The 21,654-nt window shown below is 41.5% G+C and overlaps 2 protein-coding genes across 2 annotated transcripts in view; one reads left to right on the top strand and one right to left on the bottom strand.

The window, feature by feature from the left end:
- Positions 1-17,924, bottom strand: part of LOC116849114 (calcium uniporter protein, mitochondrial) — a 69,360-nt gene extending 51,436 nt beyond the window's left edge. Inside the window, exon 1 of the mRNA XM_032825942.1 lies at positions 17,598-17,924. Coding sequence (XP_032681833.1) covers positions 17,598-17,705 — 108 coding nt within the window. The 5' untranslated portion in view covers positions 17,706-17,924. The remainder of the gene's footprint in view (positions 1-17,597) is intronic.
- A 1,023-nt stretch (positions 17,925-18,947) lies between these two features.
- LOC116849148 (putative ammonium transporter sll1017) lies at positions 18,948-21,532 on the top strand. Its single transcript, XM_032826027.1, has 3 exons — positions 18,948-19,673; positions 19,765-20,563; positions 20,679-21,532. Exons 1-3 carry the CDS (start codon positions 18,948-18,950, stop codon positions 21,176-21,178), a joined length of 2,025 nt encoding a protein of 674 aa, XP_032681918.1. The 3' UTR covers positions 21,179-21,532.
- Positions 21,533-21,654: the final 122 nt, after the last annotated feature.

Consider the following 21,654-nt stretch of genomic DNA (forward strand, 5'->3'; position numbering starts at 1 on the left):
AGAGAGAGAGAGAGAGAGAGAGAGAGAGAGAGAGAGAGAATGGGGAATATAGAGTTTGATTAGCGAAGCAAAATTTCCCGCAGGGGTGGTTTTCTTGCGATGCAGCAGAGCTGTAAAAAAAGCCAATTATAGAGAAAGCTTTCTCGTCTGCCTTGAAATAACTGATTTCGCGGCAATGAAGAAGATAACTTCATCGTATCCTTCCACGTGGTCGATTTGACAGCGTTCTTCGCTAATTAATACAGTAACATCTGCTTTTCCTTTGCGAGAACGAAGACAAACGTTCTATTATTTCGTCCTATTTCCGTCGAGACGTCAATCAGCCTGTCCATCATCACGACCGAAGATAGCGAAGATTCGAGGAACGAAAATATTTCTAATATCGTAACGTTCCTCTTAGAGCATTAACTAGACTTTCCCCCGTCGAATCCGTCTGGGAATCTTATTCTAGAATACATTTAAGAATCTTATTCTCTTATACACGTATACAGAAGAACAATTAGTACCTACTCACAATTAAATACTCAAATTAATAATCATTGTTTCGTACATAAGTGTTCAAGTTTAATAATTTCTCATACTAATCGGAAATTGAATTCGAATATTTCGGCATTCAACGAGTAGCTAAACAATCTCACATAGTTAACAGGTGATCACAGTTTCTTATACTATCCGCTAAGAGTAAACACTGTTTCTAATTTTGTTCAGTGTACGTGCCTCTTTCCTACATATCAGTTTATACATAAATTCTAGCTAATAATACACGGAATATTCGTGAAGATTCCGAATGTTGACTTTATCAAAGACACATCTTTGAATAAAAGCAGTCCTTCCTTCGTGAAATTGAAGCACACTTCATTTCTCACTTATTCGTGATCTCTCACCAAATTTAGCTTCATTAGACTGTGCTTCGATTGTAGCAACACCGATGTTGCTTTTTATATATACGCGAGCCTTACTTCGCTTACACTCTTTGGCGTATTTTTTGTTGCGAGAAAAATCTTTTCGCAATGAAACTCGTTCGGATACCGTGAACATTATCTGTTACTGTGAACATTATAAAGATTTATTAGAGGCATCAAGATTTGAATCAGGCTTCCTTTTTCTTAATTTGCCAAATTTCCCTTGAACCATCTATCTATGACAAAACATTAGCAAATTCGCAGGCGCTGTTTCAAACAATAAGCAACAATACATAATTTTATTGGAAGAATTTTTAAATCTTGAACATTTTAAATATAAATAATGTTACAATAAGCAACAATACATAATTTTATTGGAAGAATTTTTAAATCTTGAACATTTTAAATATAAATAATGTTACAATAAGCAACAATACATAATTTTATTGGAAGAATTTTTAAATCTTGAACATTTTAAATATAAATAATGTTACAATAAGCAACAATACATAATTTTATTGGAAGAATTTTTAAATCTTGAAAATTTTAAATATGAATAATGTTATAATTTTATTTTTATTCTACTTTATATTTTTTTCAATAATTTTATTTTTTTTATTTTTTATAATTTTATATTATAATATTTTTATTTTATTTCATAATTTTATTATAACCTCACATAATTTTATTTTAACCTCACATGAGAAGTAGAATATGTGTGTGATTATTTTAATACTAATGCTATTTTTTCCCGACATTTTTAAATTCATATTTTCAATCCAATATTTAGTACTTTTCATTTATGAATATTATTTTTGGATAATAAAAATATATTATTCTTCATTATATCGCATAAAATTTATTGATGTAACTAACTTATCTTCATTTAATGCTATGCTCATCTTCAGATTCACATGTTAGAAATAGAGATGTTTTTAAAATAAAAATGTTCTTCCTTTCCCCATGTATCGAATGCTAAATATGCTTTCCCGACTCTCATGCTAAAGTAACTTTATACATGACGCTCGTATAAAAACAGGACGCAGAATTAAAAGGGCATTCTTAACGTACGCTATGCACCCGGAATAGGGCCACATATATTCCTGCGTCGATGACTACCACCTCATTATACGGGAGCTGAAAACATTCTCCGCAAGTTGAGCGTATGTGGCAATGCTGAACAGGATCGATGGAGCGATGTGTAATGGTAAAGGCAAGTGCGCACATTTGTGTCGCGTAGCGGGGGGTTCTCCGTATGAAATCCGTTCGACAACTTGCGGCCTTTCCGCTCGTCGAGCGCGCGACATGCTGGCGCGCAACCATATCGGGCGGATTAAATTTGATCCCTCCCGATTTCTGCTACAAAGAGTGTTTGCGCCCACGGAGAAATGAAAACGCACACGACTATTTCATTAACTGCGAGCTTTTTAAAATTGAATTTCGGATTTCACGGGAACATTCCGCGTCCGCATCAAATGGCTGTGTTTCTGTGTACGTGTGTGAATGGGATAACGTATACACATCACAATGTGTGCGTGCGTATCGATGTTGCGCACGATTTATCCGGAAAAAAGTAGCCGCGCGAACTTTCGGTGCCTGAATAAATTGGGAAAACGTTTTCCGATGGATCCGCTGACACGAGATAGCTTACGCCGCGCATCACCTTTGAGTCCTACCGCGGATAAACAAACGAAGTCGATACCACTGGAATTGACGTCGCTGACTCGTCCTATTAAAAGTTTCATCGGTGATAAAAGAAAACGGGGAGAACCTTTCGCTTCATTTAATCATAGCGTTGCGGAAAGAATCTCTCGCACGCGTGAGGGGTGAACAAGAGATCGTTGAGATGGAGGATGTTTTTCTCCATGTTTTTCTCCATGTTTGACCACCACGAGCTACGGTTTATTCACAGCAAACAAGACATACGCGCGCGCACACACACACACACGCACACACACACACACACACACACACGCATATATATATGCAAACCCACATAGCATATATCGAAGCTGCGCTTTGCGTCAACCGCGAACACACTTGAATTCCGCGGTCTAACCGCGAAAATAATTTCGGCAGTATGTATGGAGCAAATGTATAATATTAGTGCCAGAAGGATAATGTAACAAAGCATCTGTAACCGAAAGAGGATTTGCTTTTATCAAAGGTGACCATAATCCACGATGCACGAGATTTGAATTTATGATCCATTAGCGGTTGTGAGGGGAGCGAACACGCGGTAAATAATGCGCGATGGGTCACTCAGATGTGATTCCCTTCGCAGCGACGATTTATTTTCTTGGCGATTTATTCCTTCGTACACTCGTTTTCTCTCTCTCTCTCTCTCTCTCTCTCTCTCTCTCTCTCTCTCTCTCTCTCTCTTTTGTATATCTTTTTAGATATAATAATACGCTGCATACATGTATATATAACAAAAAATATTTTAATCCATTAATATATTTCTCTATTTAACTAATTATTTGCCGATAAGTAATTTTCTCAAAGTATTAAAATATTTCCTCAAAGTTAAATATATTAATTTAAATTTGTTACAGCATCTCATAACCATCAAATATTTTATGTAACTCATGCAATAATTATATATTTTATATGTAATATAACCTTATACATACATTTATTATATAACAGTCCTTGGGTATATTCTAGGGTATATTCTAGGATTAAAATAAATCCTTTTCTCTCCCTTTCTACCTCGGCGACAAGTGTTTTCCGATATTGCCTGCCGCTGGCAATTTCACCCGCGTCGTCAAATCGCGAGATTAAAAGGTCTTTCGCGTCGATCACAGCGGGAGACACGTGACAGAAGCGATTATTATGAGGAGAATTGCGAATTTACAATCGAACGATGTATACACGCGATACAAAGATATTGGTCGTTAGCGCGCGACCATGTAATTTGTGCACTGAGAGCAAACGAATGTTCTACTCGCGGTAAACACAGCGGTGATCTGATTAGAATATTTTATCGGTAATATATAACCCGGCATGTTGCAAGCGGAGAGAGAATCAGAGAGAGAGAGAGAGAGAGGAGAGCTGCGAAATATTGAAATACTTGTATCTTCGCGCTAATATAATTGTGTCGCGACTGACAGCGCAACAATTTCTTTCGTGAATTTCAAATGCATAGAATCACCCGACGAAATATAAGCTCGATGACCCATTTCGCGACGAATTCGCGTAAAAATCTCATGGAAAATTGAGATTTTCTCTTAAAACGAGTCACTTTCGGTAGCATTTTCAGCCTGATATGCCTTGATTACTATTCGTTCGCGTTTTTTTTGATCATTATTCGTGCTCGGAGAGAGGAAGAGATCAAGTATGAGCTGAGGAGGGAGGGGAGAGAGAGAGAGAGAGTTCATGCAGAACCATTGGATCAATGTCGAAGGAATCGAATTTCACACACACCAGGAAGCCTGTCTGTCCGGAAGCCTGATACGGACGTATGTCGACGAGAGAAACGAGCAGGTTCGCGAAGTTTCAATATTCGTCGATAATTGCAGTAATAGTCAACTGTAAATTAGGTCATAGCGACACCCGGTGCTATTGTATCCGGATGAATAATAGCCTACAATATATCACTGAATTATCAGCTCTGCCTCATTACATGCACACGTTTGTCTTTACAAATGCACGCATTTGTTGCGTAATGTCAAGTAGATTGACCGTTTATTGCCCTCATTATCAGATTGCTATTGAGTGCGCGATGTTGTAGTTACGCATTTTCACACAGTCGACATTTTTGTTGCGCGAAACTCGTTTCTCGAATTTCCGCACAAGGCCAATTATTTTCACGGGGTATCTCATACGCAAATGTCAACTGGCGTGCTTCTGATCGCGTTGTTAAAACTTTGTTCCTCGCGCGCTGGTAATGCGTCCGTAAAAAATGAGAAATGAAAATTCTCGTCGCAGTGGAAATCGTAAACTCGATTTTCTGTTTCGACCGACACTTGGACGTGGCCAGGATATACGTCGTGAAAACAAAAGACAGAAAAACAGACGTTTGCTCGTCACGTTTCCGTGAAAAAGTTCTTCTCGGTATTGTTAGATTACTAATGGCATTACCATAAATTTTCTGTTTATATTGCACCACTACCTTCTCTACGTTTCAGCTCTTTTGTTTGCTGATACTTTCTGTGACTTTTGAATGATATCATAACACTCTGTTAATTAAATATGAATTGAAATTGACAAGAGAATTAATTTATAATGGAAAAATAGAGAAAGGTCTTAACATGATTTGATAATATTGAAAGACATCCTACATACGCGCTATACGTACTATTGTTTAAATAAACCGTACGGTATTACCGTATGACACCCTTGCAGCATTTATACGTTTCCAAACGACGACATTTATGGGAAAGGCTATATCGTTCGAGTGCTAACTTTTTATTGGCTATTAACTTTCGCAAATGTCGCTGTTTTATTATCTTCGATCGATACATATACGTATAGAAAATAGAGACGTATTTTCTAAGGTACAAAAAAGAAAGGAAAATTTGTTAACAAAACTTGTTAAAGCCAAAATTGTTTATTAGCCAAAACTAGAGAGATATTTTCTGAAGGATCGACAAAATTTTTACTACCATTTTTACGACCTTTCATTCTAAGAATGCTTTGAGCTTCGAACCATTTAGAGTGACTCAATGACCGAGATTTCTCATCTTACTCACTGCGTATTCTTTGAGGCCTCTTTTTAAATCCCTTTGCATTTTTACTATCGTTTGCGCACCGTGTTGTAAATCCCTTTAAAATGAAAGTTGAATATTCTTTGTCGCAAAAGTCGCGTCTTTTTCTGTATTAATTTATTCGCTTTGTAGGTTTTTCCTTTAAGTCACAAAACCTTGACAGAAAAAAATTTGGTAAAAAATTTGTGGAGTTGTAAAAATTATAAATTAATATGAATATGAGTTTTTTCCTTATGTATATCTATTAATAATATCTTGATATAAAACATTGAATTTTATAATGAATATTAACATTATTCTGTGTCTATTTTAATTCTATTCTGCAAAAGAATCAACGGTAACCATTCTGGCCTTAACAGGAGTTATCTGAATTCAGTATCAATACATTTTTTATTCGTTAGGATTATCGGTTACAGTTATCGGTTTCCGAGGACTTCCTGTAAATTCCTAAACCATTTTTTATTTATTTATTTTACGAGAATTTAATTGTTTTTAGTGAAAAAATCAAATGTGATTTTTTATAACTTCCACTTTGCGAAATATTATTTTTTGTAAAATATGCCGCGTGAGCCAACAGCTAGAACTCTAATGAATAAAACAAATATGTTGACAACAAATATTGATTTCAGAAAATTCCTGTTGAGGCCAGGATAATTATCGTTGAAGCGTGATTTCTCTGTAGAACAAAATTGAAATGGACACAGTGATGTTAATATTCACTATAAAATCTAATTTCTTTTATACTAATAATTTATATTGTTATATAAGTGTGCTTAAAATAGATATACATAACATGAAATTCATAGTCCCATTAATTTAGAACTTTTTACAACTTTCCATAATTTTACTTAATTTCTATTCCTGTCAAGGTCCTGTGATCACTTAAACTAGATGTCTCGTTTCCCTTTTGGCGAACATGCCAATTTAAGTTCGCCGTAGAATACTTTCTTATTACGAACGCATCGTAGTCAATAGCTAATCAAGTCCTTGAACACCGTTAATAAATCTGAGGTCTTTACAACGGTATACTACCTCCAACTTCAACGGACTTGAAATTTTGCCGCGGGAGGTGAATCTCATTCACGAATGTTCCAATCTTCGGAATTACCGCGGCCTTCGCCACTTTCCGCAGCGTCTCGAAATTCGCCGCAAGGTGATTCTACATCGAGTCTTGTGCACACCAATTCGAACGTGTCGCTAGAGGATTTAGCCACGCTCGAATGAAATGATATCGATATCGATGGTGGTGGATGAAAAGTCCCGATAAAACGCGCGTCGAGGAAAAACCGATTGGCGTAAAGGACTATCGCTGTTTCGCTCATTGTACTTTACAGTGTGTACAGTGCATACACGGAGAATATAGTTATAGTTATTACACCTATAGTTATGGTTCTATAGTTGGAGAGAAAATTTATGTGATTTCAAATTAAACATGGCATTAAAAAGTGTAGTTATATGCCCATCTATATAATTTTCATAGCCACAGTTCTTATGGCACGTAATATTCAATTAGTATATCCTCATATATGACTATAAGTATACAAGAATAATCCAACTCACATATGAAGTATGCTTCGACAAGAATGAAGATGATAATTGATACATGATTTAAAAAGTATGAACAGCACTGAGATTCTTCGCAATCATTCAAGCAGTCAATCAGCATGGAGAATTTTTTTCTTTCTAAGGATATTTACTGACAAGTTTAATTCTTAAAAAATGGGTAAGAAACTAGCAGAACTAGTTTTAGTAACTAGTAAAAAATGAAAACTGTTTTTTAGTTAAGTTTATGAGTTTAGGCTTGGGTCTTTGTTATTTTATATATATATAGAAAGACGTATAAACTATTCTCTAGTAAAATAAAAGTCATAATTTTGTGGATTAGATCATTCTTGCATAAATATGACCATGTATAGTCGTCTCAGTCAAAAAAAGCCATTGCTGTCTCTCTTTGTTGTTGTCTGCAGAACAAATACTGTGGATGAAAGATTCGTAGGTTACGTCATATTTCACTGAGAGTACCACTCCAGCACGTATGGACAGGCAATGAAGAGGATGATTGTACTACTTCCACTACGATTACTATCAACCGTTTTGTATGCATGAGCGAGAAATAACATTAATATTTTGATGTGGCAATCACATATTTAGGCAAGTGATATTCTTAGTTCTTTGTATCGTCTGTGCGCGATATGTGGGAGGAAAAATATCGTGTTCGCTTAAGAGCGCGAGAGAACAGCAAGAATCATCCCCGGCGCAGGGGGTGGCCGGGGCGGAGGGAAGGTGCAGTCGAGCAGATCGATGCCCATGGCGCCTGCCGCAGCCTCCGCAGTCTGGAAGTCTCTTGGATAACCCCGTACAGGTTACGTCAACCTGTAAAACAGCGGAGGCACAACAAGTTCCGTACAATGGCCGCGCTCTCGTCGACGCTCTCCATTAATTGCCTGGCGACTCTCACAGTGATCGACAAGAGGTTTTGTCAGATTTGATCTAAACATAATAGCGACATACTCGCAAAGGCTATGTGTATTTTGTCGGTTTTATCTCGATAGAATAATAAGCCGACGCGATTGCGTGACAGCTATACGCGGCGGCGTCATTTGCATAATCGACGGAATATGCCCTGAATCGCGTTTAAACACCGCTACGATGTAAATCGAATTACAATTGGATCGACGTTAAGCTTCGCGATGACAAATTTACGAAGCACGAGGACAATTATACAAGATTGATGATCCGCGCGCGCATGTGTACGTGTGTTATACGACGCAGCTTGGAAAAACATTATTGGTAGATTTAATTATTGCCACCCGATAAAATCGAGTTTCCCTCTCAAGCGAGTCGACCTAGCTGATGCTGAGAGGGCGAGAAGTTGCACGTGCGACAAACGAGGGTGTTAGATTAAATTAAAAGACGCGGGTGGCTGTTTCGGCGGATCACCTCGTAAAGCTCGCGCGAAGCTCAAGATTGGTTCCATCGTCTGGAAGATTTTTCCCAGGCTTCGTTATCGCGGCCACGGTGACAGAGTGGATCTTTGACACGTCTCATGTCACATTGATAGTGCGGCAAGATGTTCCCGCTGCTGTGCGCCAGCGAGCCACTTAACTCGCTTCGCTTTTATCCTTGAACCTTTCTGTGTCACAACTTGGCGGGAGGCAATATCATTTGCCAAAACGAAGCAGAAGCAGTGAGCTTCAGCACAGAGGCGAGTGGGTGAGAGTTTCGGTCAAGGACGAGCATTCGCTACGTTACGAGAGAATTTGCATTCACGTCCACGGGAAAGTCTCTGAGAGCCGCATTCGTTTGCGTCTCTGCATTTTTGCGAATGAAGAACAATGCGCGTTACAGAGCTACGTGAATTGTTTACAAAGTACGTAGCCTGTTAGAGAGATAGCGTGAATTTTTAATCAAATCTTTATTACTGTATTTCAGATTCTTCCTTTGTTAGATCAAGTGTCACGGTACAGAACGATCTGTCGATTGGATTTTGTTTGACAGTACGCCAAATTGAACTCCGCGAGTGATCTTGTGTTTGATCGCACCAGCAAAAACTGAACCGAACATTTTCGTTATTTCTCCTTTGATTTTGCAATCTGAAGGGAACTTTTAGCCTCGATTTATAACCTTCGATAAAACCTAAATCTTCCATTTCACTCAAAACAATAAACGCACAGAGACACTAAAGATATTCACTTTGGCACACTATCAAATAATATACTGTCATATTCCGCATCCTAATAAAGGATGACTCTGAAATACGGTACTAAAGATATAGCCAAATTCGCGTTATCTCTATGTTGGGCTACGTATGTTATAAATGATGCTCACGAGAAGTGTTATATTTTTCATCCTGCATGACAAACGTCAGATCAAGTGACTCTCCGCTGTCGAGGAGTTTCGAGGACGTTTCGTGTGACACAGCGATATTCGCTAAAGGGCTTTACCGGCTGAACGAGGTATTGTTTGTTAGAACGTTTACGTCGACGGCGCAAATCCGGATAAACAAGAGATGTCGCAATTAAGATCGGATTAGAGGTACACAAGCGTAGACAAGAGCGGGCGATGACGAACTAGACGTATTTCGCTTCGACGCGGGAGAAACTCTAAGCTCTCTAATAATGTTATTCAGAGCACGGCGCGCGGACGAGACGTCGACAATGTATTCTTGTTCCTGTTACGGTATTTTCGAGTCGAGCTACATCAGGTATTCGCGCACCTTCAATGAGTTTTTCCTTTTATTTTTTATTATCGGAACTTTTAAATGCGATTTTGTGTGAGGAAAAAGAGGAAAAAGAGGAAGAAAAATGAAGCAGTACCTTCGTAATAACTGCAGCGCACGCTTCGTTTTGGCGTTTGATGGGACACAAGCGCGGACAGTTTCACTGGCTGGGAACGTCACCGATAGCGAATCCTGGATTACCATTGTACAAACGACGAAACCGTACGCGACGTACGCGTGTCGTCGACCTGTGACCCATTCAACGACACGTGGACACGCGTACGTCGCGCGCTATCTGCGCGACGCCGTGTTCGTTGGAATTTTACGCAGCTGAAATGGAGATTATGCCGACGTCAAAAGGATCAGCGAACACGACAAGCCATGTCATTTTCCGGATATATTCCCACTAATGCTGATTACCGCGGGTTCACTTGTCACGAGCGAATAATGAGCTCATGAATAAGTAAATAAGTGATCGCTTATACAAATATGTCTCTCTCCCCCGACATCGTCGCACACGGGACATCATTATACAACAGGTCGAGTTATATACTTTGCGATCAAATCTGGTCTGGTGAAAAGCGTGTGCAGAAATTATCTTCGACAATAGTACGCGCGTGCACATTCAATGCGTTAAATTTGGCGTGTACTGTGCTCTGTTGAGCACTGATTAATTAAGTCCATTAATTAAATCGCGAATTCTAAATCGTGCAAAGCGAATTTCACTTGACAAGCCAATATTTCCACATCGATGTAAGAATATCTGGATGAGCACTCCGCGAGAGCAAGTTGTAATTAGTGATAAGAGAAAAGTCACTCTTTCGGGGAATACATTCTCTCAGAGCGAATCGGTAAAATGAATTAATGTTCAGCTAATTATTAAATAATTATTAACTTTCAACCACATTTTACTGATTTCAGTGCTACATACGGGAAAGAAAAAAAAGTTGGATTAATTAAATTTTCGGTGAAATATGTGAACGAAATTCTGATAATTTCACCTGGAATTTGCTGATTCGCTCATATTTCACCAGAAATTTGATTAATTCAGCCGAACGTTCTTTCCGTGCACTTCTAAAATTGAATTACCAGTCCTAAGTATAACATTTCAGTGAATAATACACTGATTGTACCTTGGAGAGCAGATCCCTGAAAGCGAAGCTGTGAATGAAACTTTGAATCTCGCATGTGCATGAATCTGCTTCCGGATACAATGCATTCACGGGGAATCAAACTCACGCGATAAGCGGTGCGACGTCGAGTACCATCGTTTTCCATTTAGCCCCATCCAGCGCGGCGATGGCGTCAACCGCACCGCATGCGACACGCGTGTCACGTCTTGAAGCGTCTGTCACTCGACAGTGAGTCAACGATTCCATGCAGATCAGCTGTTGTGTGTGCCGGGCGCGTTGTCCCGACACGAGAATAGAGTCCCGTTCGGCGGGAGTCCTCTCGCCTCCCGCGTGCTTCTTTCCGCCCGCTGTCATCGAATATCGCACGGTATTGCGCGCGAAACAGCACGGTTGACCTGGTACGCGACGGATTCGATCGAAGCGCGCGATCGAAGTCACAAACGAGCGAAACGCTTTTCCCAGCTCGGAAAATAGGTTGACCCGGGCCACGCGAGACAATCGGGTCGCGCTGCCTTCCACGATCTATCAATTGCAACCGTTGTTTCGCTTGTGCTTCTCTCGGCGCGCGCGATGCAATTCCACGGTAACGTTAATTAAGCGTGACCGTATAGTCAGAGACGTCAGAGGCATGTAACGAGGAACTGCGAGAAACCGCAGCGCTCAATGGAATACCGATTAGATGAGCCTCTCATAAATTGCACTTTAGTGTCTCCTTCTCTCGATGATGTAATGCGCGCATTGAACGAGATGAATCATGGAGACGATACGTCACGTGTGACGCGTTCGACTCTCCCGAGTAGTATCTCGTTTATCGCTAAGTACCCGCGAGGTCGTGTTCGACGACGTCAAAATAGGCAACAGCTTGCTGTTTAAAGAGCGGCAGATGGTCCTCTTTAATCCCGGCAGTAACATTAAGCGCCTCCCAAACGTACTGGTGTAAATTTCCTTCTAATTTACTTTTAAGGACGCCCTCAAAATTATGTATGAAAACTACGTTAAAAATAAAATGAAAGACAAAACAACGATTATAATTTAAGATAAGCGAATTAATGAATTTTAAATAAATTCTTTTGATAATGTGACTTCCAAAATGCATAAAATGAAGTTGTCATCCTCAAGATTAAATTCGATATGACGGCTTATAAACGTCGCTGAGAGAGGAAATAAGCTCAGTTATATCCGAATCGAAATTTCGGTTCCATGTATTAATCCTGTAAGTACCAGGCTTGAAGGATTTATGAGTAATTTCGAGATACGATACTGCAGGTTATTGAGCTATCTTAATGCTACAAGTGGATATTTACTGCGGTTTCCCGTGTGGTGAGGCTTAAACAAGTACTTGTGTGTTCGAGAATGATTTAATATTCAATTTGCGCGAAAAATTCGACTCTTAATATATTCCACCAACGCTGAATATTTATTATTAATTTCAGTCAGCAATATATAAGTTGTATAATTTGTTGTTTCATTTATGTATTAGATTATTTAATATTTATTAATAGATTATTTAATATTTGCTTATTGCAATATTTCAACTGCAGTTGAGTAAATTACATAATTAATATGTTACTTGATGTAATTAAGAATTAAAACAGATCAAATGCAAGTGGATTATTAGCGTAATCGGATATCAAATGATTATTAAATAAATTCTTCTATAAGCTTCGATATGAAGACTTAATACTCTATTGAAAAGATGGAGTATTAAATAATTCCTTAATTATGCTCAACAAAGTACTTGTCGAAGGTAGTAACCATTTGTAGCATCAATAAACAATTCCGACTAGAAATTTACCCCGTTGTTCTAATCAGATTGATCTTGATCAGTCACCTGGTTTGTGAAAGGTGATATTGTCAGGCCCTGATAAGTTACACAGCGCGATGTGACATTAGAATTTTTTAATAATTATCAATAATTAGGATCTTATTAATAATTAAGATTTGCGGTAACATCACTTTATATAAACTAGATAAATGATTAGGATCCATCTAATGAAGATCATACGATAAATTTATAGCTACTCTCTTAAAGTAAATCAGTAAATAGTCACTGATATCAGTTAAGTGTAGCACTGAGCAGTTTCAGTGCTGTACTTATAGTTGCAAATCAGTGTATATTTACTGCTTTTAATAATGTTTCACTGATTCACTTTAAGAGAGTAGGATAGTTTATACAACGTTGCATCTCGAGATTCTCCATCGAGTTCTTCAAGTCCGATGAGATTGACAGTCGACGCAAAACCCAAATATCGATTCGAGTGTACAGAACTCTTCACAGTTCCCCGTCGTATCGTTGATCGTCGTTCAATCTCTCGTACCCGTCGTGAAAGTTTTAAGCAAACAGAGAATATTCGCGTACTTGTCGAGATTTTCATTTTGATGCGATCCAATTATGCGGCTAAAATGTTTCAGCTGGTTTTACTTCGTAAAAAACCAAGTAATCAAATTTGACTACGACAGGATCGTGTACATCGTATTAAAAGCGTTCTGCTGTCGACTGGTGACGTAAGAATCGGTTATATTTTCGGTGCGATGACTCGCGAAGTGGAAGTTCGAGCAGAAGTTTTATTTGTGGGCGACGTTTGGCCGCAGGGTCTGAGGATTACGTAAGGAGCCGAGACGTTCGGTGAATGTTTCCGAGATACCGCAAGGCACAACCGGACGTCGTTTTCACAAATCCAACCGCCCGTCCGTCGGCGAGTCGGGGGTGATGGTCGGCGTGTTTTCGCGATCGACTCAAGAATGTGATATATTTTCTGTGTGTGTCGAGACCTGAGGAACTCTGAATATTTATAAATGCCGTGGAGACCGACGACGGATTTATCTCGCTTGACATTTAACCGAGGGGACAACATAGCATGCCGCGTTATCGACGCGTATGAACGCGCGCGTATAGCACGTCGTGGTGAAGTACCATTGTACTCCGGCGATCCTGAAATTCTCTGGAGTTCACGACGCTTCACTCGCAGGATCCTTGGATCCTGGCCAAACACCTGACATAAATTTGCGCGAGAGACAATACACGCAGCGGTGTTCTCGCGCCGCTGCAAAATTTCGCGCACTTCAGACTTCCCGTACTTCTTTTTTCAATTAACTTAATTATTGTACTCCCGAGTAAGCGGAACACGAGCCGTTCATTTCTGACTCATTATCATGCGGATACCGACTAGTCGCATCCTGGACAACCATAGTGTCCTTCGTTTAGTTTCGCAGGGACAATGGCTGACCCACATCTTACCCGGATCTGGTTTCGCCCCGGACCCGGTGATTAAAATTTCTTGCTATCGTGCTGCGCAGCATTTCGTGCTGCGCAGCATCTCCTGCTATGCATCTGCAGCGGGGTCGTTTGCACATTAAAAAGTGGATCGCCGAATCGATTTCGAATTAGCGCATTGGGAACCGATTCCTCAAAATGTTCGTGTGTAAAACATTTCAGCGCGTACGCGACGGGAATTTAATAGTGAAAATTATTCTAGGACCTTGTAATCGAGGAATAGATTAACGTTTTGCAGATAATTCAACCTATCTTTTCATTTCATACATGTCTCTCTCTCTTTCATTGCTACTTATATTTTACTGAAATATACTATTAAAAAAACACTTGTTTTGCTTCTTAACGAAATCTACTATGTTTTTAGCAAAGTTTTTTATGTTTCTTAACAAGATAGACATGATTAACCCTAGAATCATAAGCATCAAAAATATAGACTCTATGCATGAGTTAATTTTATCCGCCGCATTTTCATTTGCTCGTAATTTCAGAAAAAATCGTCGAAATATTTGTTTTGAATCAATATAGAAAATATCGAGGAATATAAATCCATGAATGTTTTTGCAATTCAATGAAGCTGAAAAAAGTTATTAAAAAATATGCTCTTAAGAACGGTAACATGTGGAAATTTGGCCTGGATACATTTTATCCGCGTTTTGGGTTCTACATTTTAAAAGTTTATTCCTGAAGTATTAAAAACATAGCAAAATTGAGAAAAATTCAGACGAAAAAAAAACTATAATATTCTCCCTGTATAAGACAAAAAAATTTGGAAAGACGATCGGATTGAGATTGGCTTATGAACTTAAAATTAGCTTAGATCTCACATCGTCGTGCATAACGAATCATCTTATCTTGTATTTCCAGATGTATGCAGATGCGTGCAGCAATACTAAAAGATGATATATGACTTATGCGACCGCATAAGTCACGTATCATTCTTTATAATGGCTGCCTTATTTAGACAAAAAGCCGAATAACGGAAAAAATAAGGAATTTCTAAAAATTGATGAAAATGATCAATTCTCGCGAGAAATGAGAGAAAAAATTGAGAAAGCGGATTTTTGTTAAAAAGAATCTGACTCTCTTGAGCACCGTATCAAATTCGTATCCCGAAATTTGTGTGTATCCGCGCGTATCGAAGAGACAGCGAGTGACTGAAATATCGTTATTAACCGGATGAGATATTAGCTAAGGTAGATAACACTGTTTGATTTACGGGCATAGACGGTATCTATTTTTCGCCTCGGAAAATACAGCTTTCCACGTCGACGACGACGCGGAAATGGAGCCGGGACACTTTAGATCGAGCTGCATCGTCTTCGTGCCGAAAATATAGAGTAGCATTGCGCCCGGGAAATTAATCGAGAAGCGTTATCGAAATTTCGACATCTATATTGAATGCTTTATTGTTCTGCGCGACGTTTTATTAGTCGGGTCACTTCTCACTTGCGGCATTGTTACCAAAATATCAAAATGTCTTGAATTGGCCTAAAAAATTTGTGTTTTATTATAAATTATACGTCAATTTAACGAAAAAACTAACTTACGTTCAATGCACTTTAACAATCACGCAATGCCAATGTAATATGATAATTCGATTGCATGTCAGTTTGTGCACGAACTCTGTTTACAATTATGCATATAAATAAATACTGCGGTTTATAATTACATTTCTCTCTTTCTCTCTCTCTTTCTCTCTCTTTCTCTCTCTCTTTCTTTCTCTCCAGTTTTAATCCTTTTTGTTATTTACGTTTCAGTCCACTTTGAAAAAGTAATAAGTACATTTGCATTCTTACTGAGTGCAAGCCGGAAATATTGTTATCAGCGTTTCATTAAATGCACAACCGGAGTATATACCTCGCACTCACGGATGTTGATAAGGGAAGTTGCGAATGGAATATGCATTCGCCGGCAGCGCTAATACTGGAGATATTAAATTTGTCAAACACGCTGCTCGCGCGTATGTGCGATCCGCGAAGAGTAAATAATGTATATATATATATATATATATATATATATATATATATTATAAATATGTTTACTTTGTACCGGCAATCTCGCCATATTTAGTGTTAAAGCGACTACGTGCCTTTTCGTCAACTGTGCGACACCGCGAGACATTGTAATTCCCTCTTGCTGCCGATAACGAGACGCGAATTCCACTTTGACGATGCAACCGAGAGATATTCTCTGAGGATCGTTCTCTCCATAGTAGTTTAAACTGAGACTTTTTGCAGTTTAAATTCTAAGTTTAAACTGCTGCTGAAAAATCGGCATGTAGCTCAATTGTCATGTAGCTTGGTTAAATTCGCGAAAACGCGTGGAAAGTCGCATCGTCCGTCGAGTCTCGTCTACGTCAATTAGCATACCTTGTGTTATTTACTACCGACGTATTGCGGATATACTCTGCGCAAGGAAGACGCGCGTAGACACGTACGCATAGATTTTGACGCGTGCATGCGTATTTGCGCTACATCTCGCAACCGCAGCAACGGTTCCATGTGGCAATCACCAGGAAGATGATAACACGCGTCGTCAAATGTTGACCCAAGTTTTTCCCTCAGATCCGCCTAAGTCTCACAAAGATAATAAGAAGCGATTATATTCCGCATACGTAAGCAGATACGATTACGTAGTTGATTCGTTTCGTTTTTCCTCAAAGAATAAAAAATTATACTTCTTCCCATCTATTTTCACATATTCGCGCGACTGTGGATACCACAAATGCGATATCAATCATTCAAAGTATTCGATAATTTCCCCAAGCGACACGCATATATCATGGGACACGTTGCACGTTAATTGCACAGGGAGCACGTACGTCTGCAGTGGTTCGTATTAGCATTAAAGAGACGGCCGCATGGCCGCTCGTAATGAGATTGAAACGCCGCCGTTAAGAGAAGGCGTCGCGTGCCTTCTGCAGGCACGTGATAAGTTTTGCAAACGTACGATAAGGTTCCGCGAGCGTTGTACACGCGACAGGTTCGCAGAGGGGGGCTCGCATCGCGAAAACCTGCCAGCGTGATACGCTCGCGTACAGGAGGAGTGGGAGCAGCAGGGTAACCGTTGAATGGTGTTGCGGATTGCAGTTCTATACGGTTGGGACGGAGCAACACCTGAGCGAGAGACATAAATCCCATCACAATCCCATTTAATCCCGCACGCGTGAACAGACTAGCGGATGACACACTCCCTGCCGCTCCCACTGCCGTCCTCCTGGTGCACCGAGTTTCTCGAGGTAGACGACCGTCTACCTCGGCGAGGAGATGAGAAACGCCGGTTGCAGCACAGCGGCGCGCTGCGGCGGCGGGTCCGCAGGTGCGGTTCGCGCGGGTCAATGTTACAACGTCAACAACGCACCTTCTGATACCTCCTGGTCGCGGTCAGGCACGACGCGGCACTCAGCGCACGGCTCACCTCGTACCACCTCACGACGAATATCGCTCGACACGATGCCGCCGCTGCCATTGCTCGCGAGACAACTCCTCTTTTCTTCTCTTCACCACAGCCTTCGCTCGCCTCGCGCCGAAAAACGGGGAGCAGCAGCTGAAGACGCGGCGCCGGCCGAGTACGTGTGCGCGGCGCGTTCACTCGAACCCGCCTGTCTCGCGTTCTCACGAGTTACCGGAGCAGCGACACCTGCCTGCCACCGTCGCGGAGGGACCAACGGCCGGCTCCGAACGACTACCCGCCGCGACGACGGGTGGCATCGCGCGCGCCGGCTCGTCCCTGAGCCGAGACCACGACCTTGCCGCAATCGACTACGTGGCATGCGCATCGCACTTCGCTCGATTCACATTGGCTGAAGTGCGCCGCCTTTGCTGTCCGCGGCACCGTTCGAACGTTCGAAATGCAACGCACGATATTCATCGGATAAAAGGTCGCGACACTTTTATCTTGATGAGCTTCCCAACAGGTTCTGCGCTCAACAGGAGAACTCGTTCCTTACTTTCTACAGTAAGTGTATCCTTCACTAAAATGCTACGCACGTGCAACTGCTGATTCGGCTAAAAATATGGCACTGCAATCGAGAAAATCTCGCTGAAAGAATCAGTTGATGCTGGTGACTGTTTCTATTATTGATGCAGAAAGTTAAATTTGATACAGCATATAACGAATATTTGTACAACATATAGATTTTGCAGTGAAATTTTACTTCCGCTGGTCAAAATCAATGAGATATAAAATAAAGTAGCAAAGTGGGGAAAGTGTGTTTCCAAAATCAGTACTTACGTCACCTGACCAAGTCATTATGCCTCACCATTATAATTAAAACACTTTTAAATAATTTTTTACTTTATGCACTTATGTGCAAGCATCATACAAAGAAATCATAACTGAAAATCATACAAGCATCTAAGAAACGGTATGGCCTACATGATGCAGACTACGTGAATGCTTCGCTTCTCCGTTCGCGTTTCGCGACTGATTCGCGCCAGTTTCAAAACCGGCGGCTCGCGTCGCATTTCCAATTTCGACGCTGTATATACGTTCACGATTGATTCTCTCCTCTGAAACAATAGATAATCGAGTTACGCGCGTGCACGTTGTTTCGTTCGCACTTCTCATCGGCTGCAGTCCCAACCTCGGCGAGATAACGTCATCCTCGCGTGCGAAATGTACACGATCTCGAAGCGCAACTCAGTTGAGCAATATGATAACGTGACGAGCTGGAAGCCAACTTCTAGATCGATTTCTCGATAAGCAAGAATGCCATCCGGGACTAAGGACTACTTCTACGCGGAGAACTACTTCGACTACGCGGTTCAATTGCGTTCGTTCAACAACTACACCAGTATACCGGAGACTCACGTCGGTCACTGGAGCTCGTTGACTCGCATTGTCTTGGTGATCCTGACGCGCATCGGCTTCGTCCTCGTCCAAATCGGCAGCGTGCCAGTGAACAACGTTAACCTGATCCTCCTGCAAAATGTGGTCGATCTGTGTTGCGTTACCGTCATATACTTTCTCACCGGGTTCCTCATCGCCTACAACGGCGACCTGGCTGGTCTCACCGGCCAAGGTCGCTGGATCGGCGACCCCACGATCGACAAGGATGAAGCGATTGTAGGCTGGCAAGCGGTGGCGATCACCTCAGCGATCTGCACCACCGCTGTCGTCGGCAGGATCCACACATTAGGATACCTGCTGACGGGTGTCGCCTTGGCGGGCTTGATACAGCCGCTCCTCATCCATTGGGCCTGGACTGCCAACGGATGGATGACTGAGAGCAATTTGGCTGACAGGAGAGTCGTCTTCAAGGACTACGCTGGCGCGGCAGTAGTTCACGTAGTCGGAGGACTCTCCGGACTGATCGGCTGCGTCGTCCTCGGCAGGAGGATGCTCAAGCTGAGGGATCTGGACGACGCGAGCATTACCGCCGGCTCTGCCGGGACTGTTTTTGGGGGACTGCTATTGATCTTTGTCGGACTGCAAGTAAGTGTCGCGATACTTAAACTCTCGTCACATTCACCACATCGTGGTGAAGTGAAAAGCGCAATGAAGTGCAACTTAACAATGTTGATAGGGCTTGTGCACCAGAACGTACAGTCATGACAGGTTCCGCGTGCTCGAGCGAGATCCGTCGCACGCGTACGTTAACAATCTGCTGGCTGCCTCGTCGTGTTCGCTGCTGATCGTGGCCCTGCACTTTGCACTTAGCCGGGAAGCCTTCAATCATTGGACAGTAATGCGCTGCGTCCAAGGGACGATCGCCGGTGTGGTCGCGGTGTCAGCTGCGGCGAACGATTATTCTCCGCAAGCGGCGATCGGCTTGGGTTGCCTGGCCGGCGTTGTGTTCTACCTGATCTCCAGGCGGGTGTTTCACAGCGCCTTGGAAGATTACTGCAATGTCACAGCTATACATCTGAGTTGCGCAATTCTCGGCAGCCTCGCCGCGCCGATCTGTGCTGCGCGAGCCGATGAGGATGTCGCGACGATATTGTTGAACTTCTCTTGGCATCTGATCTGTCTGGTGACCCTGCTGACTTTGGTCGGCACGACAATGTTGTTGCTCTTCGGCCTGCTGCAATGTTGCGGTGTACTTCGCAACAGATCGGAATGCTTGAATCATGTACGGGCTAACGCCGCGATGGACAGAGGCCCGCCGCGTTCGTTTCTGCAGAGACTCTTTTTCCCTGACAGTGGTTGCCTTTACCTGCAACCAGGCTCGACTGCTGGGACCGAACGCCAACCGAGCGTCGGTTCTAGGTTCTGGAAATATCAGACGGAGATAGACAAGCTCGAGGGAGGCAGACCCGTTGTTGCGGATAAGCCGGTTGCGAACGTCGAAGCTGAGGATAACTTTGCGCAAGTTCAAGCGCCAGGTGGGTCGTGAATTGCAACGTTAGTGCAAACGGTGCTTATTTCTGGACATTCTACCTTTGAAATATAAGAGAATGAAATAGTTCTTTCTAATCGAGATAATGCATTTTTTTACAGGAGCAAGAGTAAAGAAAGCGAGACAAGTACACACTTTATCCGTGAGTGCTCCAGTGTTTGTGAAAGAGGAAGGTGGTATTGGCGAGTCGATTAATCAGGATTTGCCGGAGATTGGGAAGAAATTGTTTCTTGGACGAGAAATCAAATACAGCTTGGATCCCATCGAAGAAATAGACGAAGAGGGTTCGAAGGAATTCGAAATGACGGAAAACACCTACAACGGAGAGAAGAAAAATTCAATATTGACGGAAAATTTTAACACACCCGCAGAATCCAAAGACCCGGAAAATTATCAGCTTCGTAGAACTGTAAAATTGACAAATTTGCATCACGAATTTAGCCGAGAAGATTTGAAAGTTGTGCTAGGACCGAGACGGCTGGATTCTTCATCCAGCGACTCGTGCGACGAAGACGGTGCCGTCATGAGGACGATGGACTCGAGCGAATCTAGGCAAAGCATCGCAACAAGCAACAATTCATCGTTTTACAGCGAGCATTAGGAGGATTAATCTCTCGCCAGCGCAAATGCGATTTCGTACAAACGCACAGAATGTATTTGCATGCAATGCAAATGCAGCGAACTTACCAAAGGGCCAAAAGCGGTATCGATTTCGCGGAACTAGAACAATAGAGGATATTTGTGAGGCTTTGAAGAAGGGATAGCTACGAGCCACAGGATACTACATGTTGTATCGCGCTGTTTCGAAATTGTTCCAGTTCCGGATTTCATACGAATCAAATTTTTAGTTGAACTAGATTGCATTTTTGCCTTTAGAGTAAAACCACTATGCAGTGCGGCATTGAAGGGAAAAAGAAAGGCATTTCCAATGCAGCATTAGTTCAGCTAAAAAAAAATAGTATTCGGAGGCGACAAAGAGAGTCGAGTAAATTGTGCAAAAAGCCACCGTGAGTGACAAAGAAACGATGTCTTAAAATTATAAAGAAGACACAATTCGAAGTGTGTATGTTGGAAACA

Source organism: Odontomachus brunneus, unplaced genomic scaffold (assembly GCF_010583005.1).
Source record: "Odontomachus brunneus isolate Ranch 3 - 2012 unplaced genomic scaffold, Obru_v1 Obru_scaffold_107, whole genome shotgun sequence".
Taxonomy (NCBI): domain Eukaryota; kingdom Metazoa; phylum Arthropoda; class Insecta; order Hymenoptera; family Formicidae; genus Odontomachus; species Odontomachus brunneus.